The sequence below is a fragment of the Denticeps clupeoides genome, unplaced genomic scaffold (genome assembly GCF_900700375.1).
Source record: "Denticeps clupeoides unplaced genomic scaffold, fDenClu1.1, whole genome shotgun sequence".
NCBI lineage: Eukaryota > Metazoa > Chordata > Actinopteri > Clupeiformes > Denticipitidae > Denticeps > Denticeps clupeoides.
Window position 1 is genome coordinate 12,295 of NW_021629765.1, and position 17,974 is coordinate 30,268.

Consider the following 17,974-nt stretch of genomic DNA (forward strand, 5'->3'; position numbering starts at 1 on the left):
TAATCTGCGCCGTCCCCTCACAGCACTAATGGGGTGGGACCGCACCACATATCACGGACCTCCAGCGAAGATCTTTTCATCAGACTTGCGGCCTGAAGCACCCTTGTTCTGATCAAGCAGCGGCGAGCGGGATAGGGGCGGAGCCAAGAAACCGAGGAGAGGGTACGAGATACAATGACTTAAATTCCAACCCGCCTTCTCATTGGCTGCGGGGAAATGTTGTTGATATTCATGAGGGTAATAATTTTAATAAAAAATAATATTCATATTCACTTCTTGAAGTGCAAGAATAAAGTTGCAGTAATCAACTGCATGGCGAGCCCGCCCACTGGTGAGAGGGCAACCATGTTTTCATGGGATTATGGGTAATGAGAGCTCCAGCGCGCTTCCTGGGAGGTTCTTGCGCGTTGCCTGGTGCGGTCAGGTGGGTAAAAGGACTCCTCTCTCGTCGTCCTGCGCGTCGCTCTGAGACAAGAGAACGAGTGGTGACCGAGCCCCTGTATGACAGCGATTCTTCTGGGTCCTCTGTCCCCTTTGCTTTTTGAGAGATGAAGAACAAACACGGCGTTCGATAGTGTTGATATAGAGCGCTGGGGTTCGGGGTCTGAGAACGCACCGCCTGGTCCTGACCTGTCTCACACCACAAACCATCAAAAAACGTCCCGATGATTAACAAAGCGCCCCGTTTAACCAGTGAAGTGACCTCGACAGGAAGGTCGGGGGGATATTCCCACTGCGGGAGTGTCTCCGCTCCCACATCGGATTGCATCAGGATGAGTCGGGAACCGTCTCTCTCAATGTGATGTAACATCATGAGGTAATAACTATGTAATGAACATAGTGTATTTATGTGTAACTAACTGTATCTAATGACAACTTGACTTTATTTTTATTTTATTCATGTGCAGTAAATTACAGTGCATGAAAGGAGACGTATTAGGCATGTAAAGTAAAAGAAATTGAATTATCAATGACCTTCTGTGTAGATTCACTGATCTCGATCCCGCTGTACTAATCACTGAAACACGGTCACGTCTGTACACACACACACACACACACACACATACACACACACTCACACACACACACACTGGTAGGTGTTTTTGAGATCTATGCAAAACTTCTAGCTCTTAAAGGCGAGAAAAAGTACAAGATCAATAAGTAAATAAAGTATTTGGCACCGGATGTCTGAACTGAGGCCCTGAGGTGGTGGCCGCTGAACACTGTGCAGTCTGTGATTAGCGCGGTGTTAAGCCAAAACACACACACACACACACACACACACACACACACACACACACACACACACACACACACACACACACCACACACAGAGGGAGAGAGAGAGAGAGGGAGAGCAGGTAATTAGTGTCCCTCCTGACCCCCGTCTGTAGGGAAGATGGAGACCTCCCACCTCCCCGGCCAGCGAGGCATATTCTACATGTCCTGTCTGCAGAGAGGTCATTGGTCCAATTACAGGCCTCCATCCCCCTCAGATGGACCATGAATGCTGATGGGACGACATCCTGCACTCGTCTCCGCTCCCTCACTTCCATCATCTGTCCACATGTTTAAAAGGAGCGAGGTCCCACTCGACTCCATTTACCTAAATTATTCCCGCATGATATTCTGTGCCCTGCCGGGATAAAACATGCATTCGTAGAATTTCACTTGGTCTAATGAGGATTTTCTGCCTGCACTGGTAAAAAAAAAAAAAAAAAAAAAAACTCCAGTAAAAACTGTTTAAAAACGAATGTGAGCAGCATTGATTTCTGGGAAACAGGCACATTAGTGTTCCGGTATTAAATGCTCACTTTAAATTTTCTGGGTGCACCTTGTCTGTGATTATAAAGGTCTCAAATCTTGGCAGCAAAACAAATCAAACGCTTCAATCTCAATCAAACCACTCGCTTATTCAGTTTACGAATGAAGGATGTCGTGATTGGTCCGTCCAAAGACGTATCTCTAAGCATGCTTATGTATGGTCCAGAAATGTTCTTCCTGGACCCAGACCTTAGAACCCATCACAATTATTATGTCAAGTCAATATTCCCCCCTCCAGCGGGTCCCTAAGCTGCCAGCATAATTCAGAACCTCAGACAGAAATGAAAGAGACGTTTTTTCTTGCTCTGCTCGGCGGCCGAAAGTCAATACGGTCATTTAAAATGCATGAGAGTGGAGAAGAATGCTTGTCGATGCATAAATGCTAACTGGAGTGTGAGATGGAGGCTGGGATGAGACGTATCTGTCAACGCTGATCCCAGGTCAGCTAGACCATACATGGCAAGGGGGACACCGAGAATGGAGCGTCTGCAGAGGGTCTTACTGGGGTTGGGCGGGAAGAGGGTGCAGCTCTTGCAGTGGATGATCTCCTTGACGACGGGCATGTCTTGAGAAATGGGTGGCGGCACGATGCCTAGGCCAGGCAGCATGGGGTTCATTGGGGCAATACCAGTCATCATGCCAAGGCTCGGGTCGAAATCTGGGGGGCACAGAAATGCAAAAAATACAGCATGGGTGAAATTATAACCATAATTCTACAGCCACCATACATATTTAACCTCGGTCACAGCAATAAACGTATATTTGGCCGTTTAAAATGGGCACGTTAATCGAGATTCATTCGAAATGGCATTAATGCAGCTGGGTCGTATGTATGCACGTGTGAATGTACTGCTCAGGACCGAGACTCTTTCAAACACTTGTCTCTGCAATCGTTTTAAAATGATATAGCAAGCTTTAGTTTAAAGAAATCCTGATTTGTTGTGATTATTTTTTATTGATTGATTTTTGGTAAGAGAAGGGCACCGCAGCAAACATTTCCAAACGACTACCCCCTTATTTCTGTCGATTGTACGTCTTGTTTGTAAGTCTTTTTCTATTTCTCCTTTAGTAACAGTAGTTTAGCACGGCACCGCCGGCTGAAGCCAGAACCGCCGAGGAAAAAAAAGCCAAAAATACAGCGAGCGCCGGCGCTCATTAATAAATAAAACTGCATCTCAACTCATCCCCTCATGCAGCCTATATTGACTCAACGCTCTGACTGTTTGTGCTGGCCTTTGCCCACAGAAAACACACACACACACACACACACACACACACCGCTGGCTTCTGCTAAAACACACACAGCCCACGTGAACGGGTTTCAAGTCCACAGATTCTTTCATTTACAGCGATTGATGTGGAGGACACAGACACGCACGTCTCACAGCAGAGAAAATGAACCCCGAAATAAACAGAAATAACCGCGTCAGGAAGTTACGAGCGGGCGACCCCGTGGCGCCTCTGCCCGCCTCTCGTGGCGCAGCCACCGGAATTCCAGAGTGGAATGTGATTGTCATGGTGAATCACTGCAGCACAGCACACGGTGACACGGTGAAACGTGTCCTCTGTATTTAACCCTTGCTGGTGGGCCACGATGGCGGCGCCAGATGGAGCGAGTGATGTGGAAGTGAGAGACGCCGTCATATTAGAATTCCACTGCAGCACAGCAGCACCCAGGGGCTCCGGCCAACTTTGAAATTCCATCCCTGCATTCCGACGCGGCGCAGCTGATGCAGACGGAGGATAGGTGGGGTCCGGCGGGGTCCGGCTCGGTGGAGATTAAAGAATCGACGCCGCCCGCAGCAGAGCGGAGGATGCGGGGTCGCGGAGAGCAGGATTTATCTGACCGGGGATCAGCTATCAGCTCCGAGCTGCCGGAGGGGCAGGGCGTCGGGGGCGAGGCGAAGGCCCGCCTGCTGATCTCAGATCAGAGGAGGCCAGTGCTTTAAACACGTCTTAAAAAACGTCACGTCTGTCTGGGTGAAGCCGGCCTCTGGCGGCGTCTCCCGGGCGGCATCTACAAGTCAGGAGCTCTCGCCGTGTGTGTGTAAGACGGCCTTTCATGTGACTTGGCGCCGGCAGGTGCGACTCGGTGCCCCTCGGTACAGTCTGTACCCGGGCGCCGTGGTAATGGGCACAGGGCTGATGAATTATTCAAGCGGCTCTCTGGTCGGAGAGGACGCGGGTTTCCAGCCGGCGTTTCCGGGTGCCGCGGCCCGCCTGAACGGGGCGTGTGCATATTTATTCATGGCTTTCCCGGAACACCCCAAAACGCGCCTTTCAGGTGAGCAAGAGGAAGATCCGCGTCGATCAAGGTGGACGTTACTTTCCATTTAAGCCCCATCTCGCTCGCCGGCCGTGACTCACAGCGCGGAAATTATTTACGGATCCTTATTCCCTGGAATCTTCCGGCAAAGCAGAGCGGAAGGAAGAGGCGTGGGCGGGGTGCAGGGGAGAACGTCACCGAGGGCCACCAGGCAAGAGAGAGCCTGCGGGGACATACCAGCGAACACGTCTTTATTAGAATAAAGTAAAAAAATGACCAGTTCCAGTACAGGACCGAGTAAATAAAGCAGCACAGCACACTGCGCGCACAGTGAAATTTGTCCTCTGCATTTAACCATCACCCTGAGTGAGCAGCGGGCGGCCATGACAGGCGCCCGGGGAGCAGCGTGTGGGGACGGGACCTTCATCAAGGGGACCTCAGTGGCACCTTGGCGGATTGGGATTCGAACCGGCAACCTTCTCATTACGGGGCCGCTTCCTTAACTGCCCCATGTGTGGATCCCATAAAAACGCAGTAAATTAGTCATTTGATTTTATAGATAAAACGTAAAACTGTGTAAAATACAATAAAATAAAAGAGAGAAATGAACAGCAGCGCGGTCAACTGGACTGAAGCCAACATGCAACATCAAAGCAGCAAGTAAGCAGCTTATTTAAACGATAAAGAGAATTAGATGCGACGTCAGCAATGCGAACAGATCTGAGAACGTCCCATCATCACCGCGGGCGGCATGGAACCTGCATCTAAACCTGCAGCACCATTTTCTCCTCGCCGCGAGGCTCCGGTTTCTCCCGGAACAACAAAGAGCGGCGGGTCCGGCTCAGGGAGGACAGGAACAGCAGGACAGGATTTGTCCGCTTCGAGCTGGGATAGCGGATTAAAAAGCTCGTCTGCTGACCACAAGTCTCCCCAAAAGGCCGTTCTGCTGCACAGAGACCTGGTCGCTTCTGAACACCCTGTTCCACGCCTGTGCTGAGGTTTTCTACGTTACACGGGATTGCGCGTGTTCGTGTTATTGTTCGAACCGCATCCTCAAGTCCTGCAACATCCTGGACGTGGAGAAGTTATGGTCCTCAGCGCAGGAGTGTGGTCACGTGCCATTTTTCTGCAGCCCGATTCAGGAACATGCAAGGCACTCTGGGTATTCTCTAATAAGCCGCGAAGGTCCGATCCAAAGAGCATTTATTTTATATGTATACATATTTAATTTTCATTATATTAAAACATATATGCACATGTAGCACCACCTTTTTAGTATGTTCTGTCTTACAAAGCTCAACGATCCGGTACAGACGGTGCCAAGGAATCCTAGCAGGAGAACGTGAAACCACGCCCGGATTGTACAACGGGCCGTACGTGGAGGAGAGACTCGTCCTTTAAATCACAATCAGTCCAGTGCAGCTAGAGGAAGAGTGAGAAGAGAGTGTGTGTGTGTGTGTGTGTAAGAGACAGAGATGCAGGGAGGGCCTGTTTATGCATTCACGGCGCCGCGCGAGCTGCTGCTGCTGCTGCTGCTTCTGCCGCGCTCCACACATCTTGCCTTAGCCCTCGAATCGCCGGCCCTAATCAGAATCCAAACAACAAATCAATGACATCAGTGCTCCGAAGAGGGTCATCTGCTCTCATTACACGAGTCCCCGCCCCCCCGCCGGAGGCAGTCAGGCATCCGCGGCGTTCACCTGGCGTTTCACAGCCGAGCTGCAGCCCCCGCAGTCGCCCCGACTTCCGCCGCGCCGACGCCTCCATGCCGCGGTTAATCAGGCCGCGTGGCCCGTGTGACGAGATCCACAGCTCATATTTCATATCATGAAAAAATTTATTCTTCAGAAACCAACTCAACCCAACTGTAGAAGCCAAATGTCGTGTTGTTAACGGTTGTAACATCCAGGGTGGAACACCGGGTGGCGCATGCACCTATTCAGGTATAAAGGTACCAAACTCTAGGTTGTTGGTAGGTGTTTGACCCGGAAGGGCAAAGGGTTTTTGACCAGGACAACCCTACGCCGGCGCTTACGGACTGCTTGCACGAGCGCTTACACCAACGCTCAGGCCACGCCTAAAGGAGGACTGTTTGCTGTGCTGCCTACTGCTGAACTAACCGGTGATATTCGCATAAATGGACATTTTGTATTAGACGTGAAGATTCGTTCAATTGCGTAGCTTATAATGGAACCGGAGAGTTTAGCAACATTACCATCAGTGGGGCAGTGCTGGCCCTAGCGGTTAAGGAAGCGGCCCCGTAATCAGAAGGTTGCCGGTTCGAATCCCGATCCGCCAAGGTGCCACTGAGGTGCCACTGAGCAAAGCACCGTCCCCACACACTGCTCCCCGGGCGCCTGTCATGGCCGCCCACTGCTCACTCAGGGTGATGGGTTAAATGCAGAGGACAAATTTCATTGTGTGCACTGTGTGCTGTGCTGCTGTGTATCACATGTGACAATCACTTCACTTTCATCAAGCGCATCAGCCAGGCCACATCCCGTCAGGCACCTCAGTAGTTCGGTAATAGACCAAACTGCTTTAACACCAACTATTTCACTTTATTATTATTATTCATAATATTCTATCATGGCTAGAACCTTGATTAACGTTTTGTAACAATATTGTGTTCTTTTTTTTTTTTTTTACTAGGTAAGAAATGAATAGAAAACCGTCTGATTCTATAAAACACAAGTTCAAGTGTTCAACAGTGTACTCCATGTAACACCAAAGTTATGGGACGTTTTATATGAAGCATTTATAAATGGTTTGTAACAGCTACTTTGTCATTTTCTTTATCATTTGAACGTTTGGAAAAAGTCAAAGTGTACAATTTGCATACAAGCATGTTGTCTTTTTTTGTCCTAGACACGTGCATAAGGTGAAGATCACACATTTTCACCATCACACCTTTATTTGGTTTGAACACAACCGTGACAAATGCTACTGTAAAGTTACGCCGCCTTTTATTTGGCCGCTATAGAAAACAGATGTGAAGCGGATTTATGGCACCGCTCTCGCCGCCAAACTCGAGGGCCAGCCTGGCTTCACATTCGGCGGTTTTCTGCTGAGCTCAGCGCCAAGCTCCCCGTTAGAACAAAAAAAATAAAGCGTCCCGAAAGCTTCAGTGCCTGCAAAGTGCCCGGCCGGGAACAACGGCCCGATTCACGGTGCACGTGGCAGAGGTGGGTGTGGCCACTGGGGATGCCAGGAGGGGGGCAGGGTGCTGCGGCTTCATGAAAAGCGAAGTGTGCGCAGGCAGAAATTTGACAAATGTTCTGGAAAAAAAGACCCATTTATACAGCTGGCTGGATGGTCAAGGGCTGATCCGTTTGGATTGGTGACCGTCCCAAAGCCCCTGTCCTTCGTAGTATAACAGTCCAGGCTAAAAAGCATTATAGCAACAATGTGAAAGACAAATAAATGTAATGCTAATATTATCTGTGCATTCCAGAGGGGCTGCGTCTCTGACGCGGGGGAACGTGGGGAGAACCTTGTTGCTGTAAGAAATGAGAACATAACTAAAATCTGGGTCAGCCTTGTCCTCTACACTCAGGTGTAGGAGAAGGAGAAATGGGTCAGACACTCAGGTGCTGGAAGATTCACAGAGCATCTAGGAAGGGACCACAACCAACCATATTAATGTTCTAAAACAACAAAGGCTGTAGCATGTGGTGTGTGTCACACCCAACATGTTGCATGTTGCTGTTGGTAGTGGGCGTGGTCACATTCGCTGGAATTAAAGCGCCTGATAACCTGCATGTTGGTGTTGGTAGTGGGCGTGGTCACGTTCACTGGAATTAAAGCGCCTGATAACCTGCATGTTGGTGTTGGTAGTGGGCGTGGTCACGTTGACTGGAATTAAAGCGCGTGATAACCTGCATGTTGGTGTTGGTAGTGGGCGTGGTCACGTTGACTGGAATTAAAGCGCGTGATAACCTGCATGTTGGTGTTGGTAGTGGGCGTGGTCACGTTGACTGGAATTAAAGCGCCTGATAACCTGCATGTTGGTGTTGGTAGTGGGCGTGGTCACGTTCACTAGAATTAAAGCGCCTGATAACCTGCATGTTGGTGTTGGTAGTGGGCGTGGTCACGTTGACTGGAATTAAAGCGCGTGATAACCTGCATGTTGGTGTTGGTAGTGGGCGTGGTCACGTTTACTGGAATTAAAGCGCCTGATAACCTGCATGTTGGTGTTGGTAGTGGGCGTGGTCACGTTCACTAGAATTAAAGCGCCTGATAACCTGCATGTTGGTGTTGGTAGTGGGTGTGGTCACGTTTACTGGAATTAAAGCGCCTGATAACCTGAATGTTGGTGTTGGTAGTGGGCGTGGTCACGTTGACTGGAATTAAAGCGCGTGATAACCTGCATGTTGGTGTTGGTAGTGGGCGTGGTCACGTTTACTGGAATTAAAGCGCCTGATAACCTGCATGTTGGTGTTGGTAGTGGGCGTGGTCACGTTCACTAGAATTAAAGCGCCTGATAACCTGCATGTTGGTGTTGGTAGTGGGTGTGGTCACGTTTACTGGAATTAAAGCGCCTGATAACGTGCATGTTGGTGTTGGTAGTGGGCGTGGTCACATTCACTAGGAAGTAAAGCGCCTGATAACCTGCATGTTGGTGTTGGTAGTGGGCGTGGTCACGTTCGCTGGAATTAAAGCGCCTGATAACCTGCATGTTGGTGTTGGTAGTGGGCGTGGTGTTAGCAGTGTAGTGAACGGAGGGAAACGGAGACGGACACTGTGATACACCTGGACATGTCACATATAGACAGGAGGGGGTTAAAATAGTCCAGAATGAGGACATGTTGTTTGAGAGCTGTCAATCATGCATACAGGCTCCTCCCCTTTTTAAATTTTTAAACATACAAATAACTAGAGACTAGATCTGGTTATTTCTGGAACCCAGAAGATGTAATACATGTAATGGCAACACCAGCAAACACTCCCTCTGTGCTGAATGTGAAATATATCACCAGAACACCTGAAGTGTTCCTGTTGGACCGTTGTTTACACTGAATACTCGGTGTATATCTGTAATGATGGTTTCATATTGGTGCATTGCTCACTGTTCTGCATGTTAGTGTTTGCGGTAGTTAGTGGAAGGCGTGTATGTTCCTGTGTAGAAGTGAGAGCCCTGGGACCGTAGCCGAGCCAGAGATCCACTACACCAGCCAAATGTGACCGTGCTGTTAGGACAATATTGAAAAATGAGCGCGGTGTTAACACACCTCTGGACATCCTGCAGACTCCACCGGCGAAGGAGGTCAGCCATTAGCCATGAATTATAAATACCGGCAGAGTGCAGGACGCTCTAATGGAGTGGGTTTTTTTTTTTTTTTTTGCCGTAATTTTAATGGATGAGAGGCTGCAGGAGAGGAGAGGAACGCTTATCTCTGGTGGAACCTTGGCTCCCCACGCCACTGGAAAGTTTAGATTTATTTTAAAAAGCAATACCGGGCTGCAAACCATCCAAACCATCCAGAGGACTGATATCCACCATGATCCGCCCAGTTCGTGTGTGTGTGTGTGTGTGTGTGTGTGTGTATTTTTGCGCGCAGAGATGAATAAAGACGACGCACGTGCACGCGAGGTGGAGATGAAGATTATTTGTCATAATTTCCGCCGCGCAGCAGAACGCTGAGGCAGCATCGCCAGGTCAGTAATTAAGTTGCAGGGAAAAGTTGGGCTTTATCGCCGGCGTGGGGACCGGGGGGGGGCGAACAGCTGCTCCCTCCGGTGATTAATGAGGGGAAAATGGCCAATCCCGGGGCAGCTGCCACGCCTTCCTCCACACGACCCCAGACAAGGACAGGTGAGTAAACCACACTGGCCGATCCACAAACATCCATCAAACGCGCTAAAACTTTACTTTCTAGTAACGACCTCGTACGTGACCAGTGGTAGTGATTCGATGGTAATGACACTGTATTCAAAAGTTGGTTGCGATTAATATAAAAACTATACATAAACTATACATTGCTGTGGTGACCTAGCGGTTAAGGAAGCGGCCCCGTAATCGGAAGGTTGCCGGTTCGAATCCCGATCCGCCAAAGTAACGTCCCCACACACTGCTCCCCGGGCGCCTGTCATGGCCGCCCACTGCTCACTCAGGGTGATGGTTAAATATAGAGGACAAATTTCACTGTGTGCATTGTGTGCTGTGCTGCTGGGTATCACAAGTGACAATCACTTCACTTTTTTTGTTGATTTGTGGGTACATTGTATTGTGGAAGCCATTATCGCTCCAGCCATCGTCACGCGGCCCCGAGGACAGGAAGTAGGTCGTGGGAGGGACATGATTGGCTGGCTCGTCCCTCCCAGGGGAAATCAGTCATGTGACGTGTACGAGGCTCGGCCCTGCTCACGGCTCAGCGATCAAGGGGCTCCCGGAAGAAAGAAGCCGCTCGGCGTCCCATCCCACGGGGACCTTCGACGACTTCGCTCGGCCTGGAGACTCGGCCAGTCCGGCAGATGCGTTGACGGAAGCGCGCGTTTAAACCCCGCCGCGGTGGTGAGTTATAGTGAGTGCGGCGAAGTCGTTTTAATAAGAAAGGAAGGGCGGAAAACGCGGCGCCGCGGCGACATTAATCACCGCAGATGGGACAGCGGCAGCGGCTCGACCAACACTAACATTAGCGTGATGGATGGCGGAAAAGGAAAAACAGAGAGGAAAACCCGACGTGCGCTGCGCCGCTGGAAAGCGCCTGGTTGTGTTTCATTTAATATTTATTTCGCCGCCGCCGCCGCGTCAGGGGTCCATCAATCCTCCGAGCCCCCTTTCCCACGCCTGTCGTGCGCCGAAGAGGCCGTTTCAACGGCAGTTCGAGTGGGTGCGGTCAGGGATTAGTGTCGCCCCCCCCACGCGTGGGCACTAGTCTTCACTTGGCCAGTGTGTGAGTGTGTGTGTGTGCGTGTGTGTGTCAGATCTATGACACCATGCGGTGCAGCTGTGGCCACCTACCTGCTTATTAAAATAGAATGGAGCGGGTTCGAAACCTCCCCCGGCTGGGAATAGACTCGTATCGGCGTGGTCCTGAGTCAGCGCGGGAAAGTGGCCGACGTCGGCAAGTCATGGGAGAGGAAAGGGGGGGCTGCCTGGGATGCTGCCCGACATAATACACTCACACACACACACACACACACACACAGCAGCCATTCTGCGTTCGCCCACACACTTCTCTGGGCCATAAATCTCAGCTTAACTCGGGCATTAACGCGGCGGAATCACGGAGGAGACGCGTCTCCAGACTCGGTCCCCGCACGGCCTGCCGGGGGACGTACCTGACATTAAGGCCTGGCCCGTCATTCCCATGGGAGCCATTCCCAGGTTGTTCATGGCGGTGGCCCAGGCGCTGGGGTCGGACATCGGCATCGCCATCGGGCTGGAGTCCAGGCTCATGTTCCGAACACCTTCTGCAACAGACCAAAACGCGACCGTAATGAGAAGAACACGCAGATACGACATTACGGTGTGTGTGTGTGTGTAAGAAATGGTGAGCGAGGCATAGAAAAGGGAACATTATATACGAGTCAAGCAGAGCCGCAAATCACTTGAGCAGATTCGGCAAGATTCCCCGACGCTTTGTGGTTAATAGCCTCGGCTCACCGGCGGGGTGTTGCGGCAGAGAGGAAATTACCATGTGAATTAGGAGCAGCCAGAGCTGGGGAGGGGCGCGTTATTTTATGCTTTGTGGGTCTTAAGAGTACAGAGGGCGGCGCGCGGCTTCGCCGGGTCGGCCGGGAGAAGATGCCGCCTCCTCCTCCCGGACGCTGCGCATCTGCTCTGTTTTGCTCTGTTTCTTTAATGGGTGCAAGTAGCCTAGCAGGTAAAACACTCGCCTACGAACCAGAAGACCCAGGTTCAAATCCCACTTACTACCATCGTGTCCCTGAGCAAGACACTTAACCCTGAGTGTCTCCAGGGGGGACTGTCCCTGTAACTACTGGGTGGTAGTAGCCTAGCGGGTAACACACTCGCCTACGAACCAGAAGACCCGGGTTCAAACCCCACTTACTACCATCGTGTCCCTGAGCAAGACACTTAACCCTGAGTGTCTCCAGGGGGGACTGTCCCTGTAACTACTGGGTGGTAGTAGCCTAGCGGGTAACACACTCGCCTACGAACCAGAAGACCCGGGTTCAAACCCCACTTACTACCATCGTGTCCCTGAGCAGGACACTTAACCCTGAGTGTCTCCAGGGGGGGACTGTCCCTGTAAATACTGGTTGAAAGTCGCTCTGGATAAGGGCGTCTGGTAAAAGCCGTAATTGTAAAATGCAAAGGTTTTTCACAGCTAAGCACTGATACACGTCAGAGGACAAAAGTATTCATAGTGCACAACGACGTGCACCCGAACAGGAACGTGGCGTGCAGGCCTCACAACGGAACCCACCCACGTCCCTTCATTACCGCCCGGCCCTCGCCAAGACTGCAATTTCCCCTCGTTTCACGCACCCCGGGGGCAGCAGGACCGGCGATGGCCGTGCTTCCATGCGGCTGCTGTACTCTGCAGGCCACAGAGGGGTGGCTTCCACCAACACCTCGTCATGCATTAAGAACGTGTCCATCACGTGTCCATAGATCTATGTTTGATTCTGGTCGCCTCGGTATTTCACCTCGGACCGCAGGCTTTGAATATTTAATAAATGCGGGATTTATGGGGGAAAGACCGGCGGGCTAATGAGCAGCAGCACGATGTAGTTTAATTTGGACGTGGTGGTCCAACACTCGCGGTAAAGCCGGCCGGGCTGCTGCTGGAAAAAACGCCGGCGCTTTGTGCACTTAAACTATTTGTTCCTGGATAATATAAAGCCGGCGGTAATCCTGTTTTGAATGTCAGGATGGAAAGCATTATCTGCACGGCAGCCTCTTCATTAAACCACCGTGCGCCGACCGGAGAAAACTACGGCCTGAGATCCTATCTGCCGCAAAACATGGTCCTGACCTCTTCATTTGGAGCTACGGCTCGGCTCCGGTGGGGTCTAGAGCAGCCGGGCACACAAGAAAAAAAAGAAAATAAAAGTCCCGTCGCTTCTTCATATATTCATAATCATATCAGATGCGTTGGAAACACGGCGCAATATTTTCTCCAAAATGAGGGAGATTAACGTGATCCTGGTTCTTACAACTCCCAGAAGCAATAAAACGCCATAAACCCTATACATTTTGGATTTTATCTTTTTTTTTTCTTCAATAATTCATTTATTAATTTATTTTAAGGTTCAAAGCTGTTCTGGGCTTCTTGAGAATGGGGGAAAATGCACTCCTATTCACATTCTATATTACTTGCTCATTAGCTGTGCATCTACACTCCCTTGGCCAGCAGTGGCTGGTCATGCGGACATGCACTTGAGCTCGATTCCCTTTTGTATTTTTAATGGCTGGCCAAAGCAATTTTTCACCCAATTTTACAGCCTTACAACCAGGCAATAGCACCCATAAACTCATAAACTGCAAACATGCACACTGCATCTGCTATGATGCTTCTACAGTGCGTTATAATGCAATTCACACCAGCATGCTACCCCACCCATCCCTTCCACTCGTTTTGCACACTCTGCATCGGGTGGTGGTGGGCAGGACCTCAATTTCCTTGTACTATTGTACTAAGTAGGACAAAGTCTTTAAACTGAAGTCTACATCTACAGGTCCAACTTTACTGCTCAGAATAAAGCAGAAATGCATCATACCGGCCATATACTTACCTCGGTTAGCTGCAACGGCTGCTCCAATGAGGTCCAAAAGGTGACAATTAACGAATTCCCACAACAAACGTGCATTTGCATCCAGACCTGCCTGGGGCGGCCACGCCGGCAATTAGCGCTAATAAGGACCCGGGCCAACGAATGCGCTTCACATCTCAAAGGTCTGTGTCAACGGCTGTTCCCGGTAGGCTGAGGCCGTCCCTCGGCAGCCCGGACAATCGGTGCTGCTGATGGTCCCCGATTGTTCTAGCTGCAGCTGCCCGGCTCCCGTAATAAAACGTCTCATTTTCCCGCCTCCGCACTCGCGCTAATTACAGCCCCGATCTGGTAACCATGACACGGGCAGCGCGGAAAGCCTTGTTTTCCCGGGGTGCCTTAACCAATTACGCACACATGAGGGACGAAGGCGGAACATGGGGGGGGGGTTCTCGTTAAACAACGGTGCCGGCCCATGAGCCGTGACCCGGGTCAAAAAAGCGGCTTTTTTATTTAGATGTTTATTTGGTAGTGTTTCCTGGGTCAGGAAGTGGACAAATGCACGGCGATTACCGGTGGGAGGGTGGGACCCGGAGGGAGAAGCCCACGGTTCGTCTTGATGGAGCCCGGCGCCGGCGGTGACCTTCAGGCCAGGCTTCTCGCCGGCCCTCCACTCCGTCAAATCAACAGGGCGTGGAGGCGCAGAGGCCGAGCAGCGAACAGCCGAGACATCAACATCACGCTCAGCTGAGCTTGTGCTAATGTGGAGGCGGGGAAACGGCAAAAAATACGATCCTGGCAGGAATACCGGTGCCTTCTGCAGACAATATCGAACGCCAGAGACTCCCGAACTGGTGTTTAGTGGCACTTAGGATCGCTTAATCTGTCTTCCCCCCCAAAAAACGCATAATCAGGTTTTCTTAGATGCCAGGAGCTCTGTTTTAATTAACGTTGCGCAAAATATATCATTTTTTGCACATTGGCCAAAATTCCATTGAATTTAAATGTCACTGTTAGAGAGTTGGCTGATATGTGAGTAGCACACACCAAAACATACAAATCCGACAAAACTAGAAGTATTAAACTTCTGAAAGTACTTGTGTTGTAATACAATGACAAACGACTAAAAAAAAAGATTTTTAAAAAATACAGAATTATCACCGTTCCATTCATAAATGCTGCAGTAAGTGCTGCTGCGTGTAGTTTATGGGGTTTATGGGGTTCCAGGGAGAGCCTGGAATGAGATAAGCTGTGGAGGGTGCAGCGGCATCGGCCAATCAATCCGTCGCGCCTTGATTTGTTTATTCGTCTTTGTTCATTGGCAAGAGAGGAGATGCATTAGGGACACCGCGCGGTGCGGCGCCGCCGTAAAGCCGTCGGGAGAGGAGCCTCTCTGCGGGACAGGCCGGGAAATTTATATTACGACCCACAACGGCTAACGGACCAATTACAGCGGCCTTAAAGGAACATCGACGCCAGGATCACCCGGAGGAGGAAAGAAACGGCGGAGAGGAAACGGAAGCTAACGAGCGTAATTATCTGTTAATTTACCAATTCCGGCCCTGATTTAACGGATTAACGGATTCTCCGTGACGTCAGAACACCCCGCGCGGAGGTGATGGCATAATCGCCGTACCGAAGTGCATTGTGGGAGAGCGTGTGAATCCAGCAATCAACACTTACCTCTTGATCCCGGCTAGACTGGGATCTCCAGTCCCACAATGCATAGCTTCATTAGCCGGGGCCCGCGCTGCTGCCGGCAGCTTTAATGATGTCGGTGGCGCTCAGACTTTCATCTCTTAATTGTATGATATCTTAGGGCCACTTATCGCCATTCCCGGGACTCGGGGACGGTGGCAGATAGCGGATTGACTCGTTTGGGATCAGGCGCTAATGAAAGGGGCCGGCCTGAGATGGTACGATCTGAATCTCCATGGAGAAGCCAGCGAGACTTCTGAAAAACTTTTAACAAAGCGGTTTGTCCCACTGAGGTCAACACACCACGGTTCAGGTTTACTATTTGCACCATTCCAGATATTCCAGATAAATAAGAACCGGACCTTTCAGCTTAGTTAGCTCGTGTTATACTGCGGTGAGAACAGCTCAGGTTTTGATTGTTTCATCGCTGCGGGAAAGCGGACATGTTTTTTATCACATGATCACCCAACGTCCCAGGAGGCGGCAGGCGGCCTGGTTTCCTGCCGCGGGATTTCTCCGTCAAAGCCGCCTCCTTAAGACGCGCTGATCCCTGTACTTCAGGATTCCTCCAACTCCAATACACTCCAGCACTTTCACTTTCAATCACTCTGGACTCACCCCCCCCCATAATCTCTTTACTCTTTTTTTACTCTTGCACAAATTTTTTCACTTTTTATACTTTGCTGTTACATATATTTTATGTTTAATGTTAAAGACATAAAAGTGTAATATTTGGTTGTTTGCAATATTTGTCGCAGTCGCTAGAAGCATTTCACTGCATATCACACCGTGTATGACTGTGTATGTGACCGAGTAGGTGAAACGGTGGAATAGCGATACGAAGCAGAGCTGCGTTCCCACCGTAATTCACCGTCCATCCGCCACATCTCCGCCGTCGCTCCGGCAGCGGTTTAATGTTTAAACAGGAACGCGTGTTCTGCAGCTACCCCAAATAAAACATGCAAGCAAGAGGAGTAAACCTGCTGCCAAATAGAGCAGAAAAAGAATCAGTCCAGTTTCGCAAATGGATTTCTCAACGCACAAATACTACAAACATTCCAATAAATGTGTCCCAGCGGCCTAAACACTCTTCATCGGGGGAGATCAAAGGTCAAAGGTCAATTTTCTTAGAATCCTCCTACTACTTGAACCAAATGGACAAACACGCAGTCGGTCAAACTCTGTACGGAAAGTCGCGGTCGTCTCTTGTTCAAAAGATCCCCCCAAATTTTTCCAGACGTTCAGAGTGGTTCTTGTGATGAATTTGCACTTCACAGGGGGCTCCGCCGTTGTCCCCGGTGGAGGTTTTCACGCTCCGAGTGCTTTCTCGACTTCCAAATACGTGACTTGTTTGAAGTCTGCGGCCACCTAACTCATGAATAGTTCAGCCAAATTAAGTAAATCTGCTGATCTAAAAAGCCGGACATTAAAGAGTGTGTTTTATAAAAGCGAGGGAGCGCGAGACATCTCACAGCTCATTACCTGACATGAAGAACCCCGTCTGCTACGCGCCTGCCGTGGGAACGCAGCATTAGTACCCAAAGCCGCAATCCCCTCCCCAGACAAGACAAGCAAGTGGCTGCCTGGTAACTGCTGCGCTCGAACACCCGCTGCAAATACTATCACCACTCCCTCTCAATACCAAATAATTCCGTTACAGCGACAGAGCAAATATTCATGTTTATTCAAATCGTCTCCGGCAGGCGCGTCGGCATGATCCTAATCGGTTAAATAAACAGACTCCGTTGCAGTACCTGTGTTCACCAGGTGAGGCAGGGCGACTCGGGTCCTTATTAACTCGTGTGTGTGTATATATATATATATATATATATATATATATATACACACACACACACACACACACACAGTACAGACCTAAAGTCTGGACACCTTCTCAATCAATGTGTTTTCTTTATTTTCGTGACCATTTACGTTGGTAGATTCTCACTGAAGGCATCAAAACTATGAATGAACACGTGTGGAGTTCTGTACTTAACATAAAGTGGAGACCTGACCTCCACAGTCACCGGACCTGAACCCAGTCCAGATGGTTTGGGGTGAGCTGGACCAACAAGTGCTAAACACCTCTGGGAACTCCTTCAAGACTGTTGGAGAAGCATTTCAGGTGACGACCTCTTGAAGCTCATCGAGAGAATGCCAAGAGTGTGCAAAGCAGTAACCAGAGCAAAGAAACTAGAATATAAAACATGTTTTCACTTATTTCACCTTTTTTTGTTAAGTACAGAACTCCACATGTGTTCATTCATAGTTTTGATGCCTTCAGTGAGAATCTACCAACGTAAATGGTCATGAAGATAAAGAAAACACGTTGAATGAGAAGGTGTCCAAACTTACCTTTACATTTACAGTATTTACCAGACGCCCTTATCCAGAGCGTCTTACAATCAGTAGTTACAGGGACAGTCCCCCCCCTGGAGACACTCTGGGTTAAGTGTCTTGCTCAGGGACACGATGGTAGTAAGCAGGACTTGAACCTTGGTC

General features: G+C 49.9%; 1 protein-coding gene across 1 annotated transcript in view; it reads right to left on the reverse strand.

The window, feature by feature from the left end:
• Positions 1-17,974, reverse strand: part of LOC114773666 (ecto-NOX disulfide-thiol exchanger 2-like) — a gene marked incomplete at its 3' end in the record, with an annotated part of 84,447 nt that overhangs the window by 10,661 nt on the left and 55,812 nt on the right. Inside the window, exons 3-5 of the mRNA XM_028965901.1 lie at positions 11,375-11,506; positions 2,327-2,482; positions 1,182-1,232 (exon numbers count right to left, since the gene is read on the reverse strand). Of these exons, the coding sequence (XP_028821734.1) occupies positions 1,182-1,232; positions 2,327-2,482; positions 11,375-11,506 (339 nt within the window). The remainder of the gene's footprint in view (positions 1-1,181; positions 1,233-2,326; positions 2,483-11,374; positions 11,507-17,974) is intronic.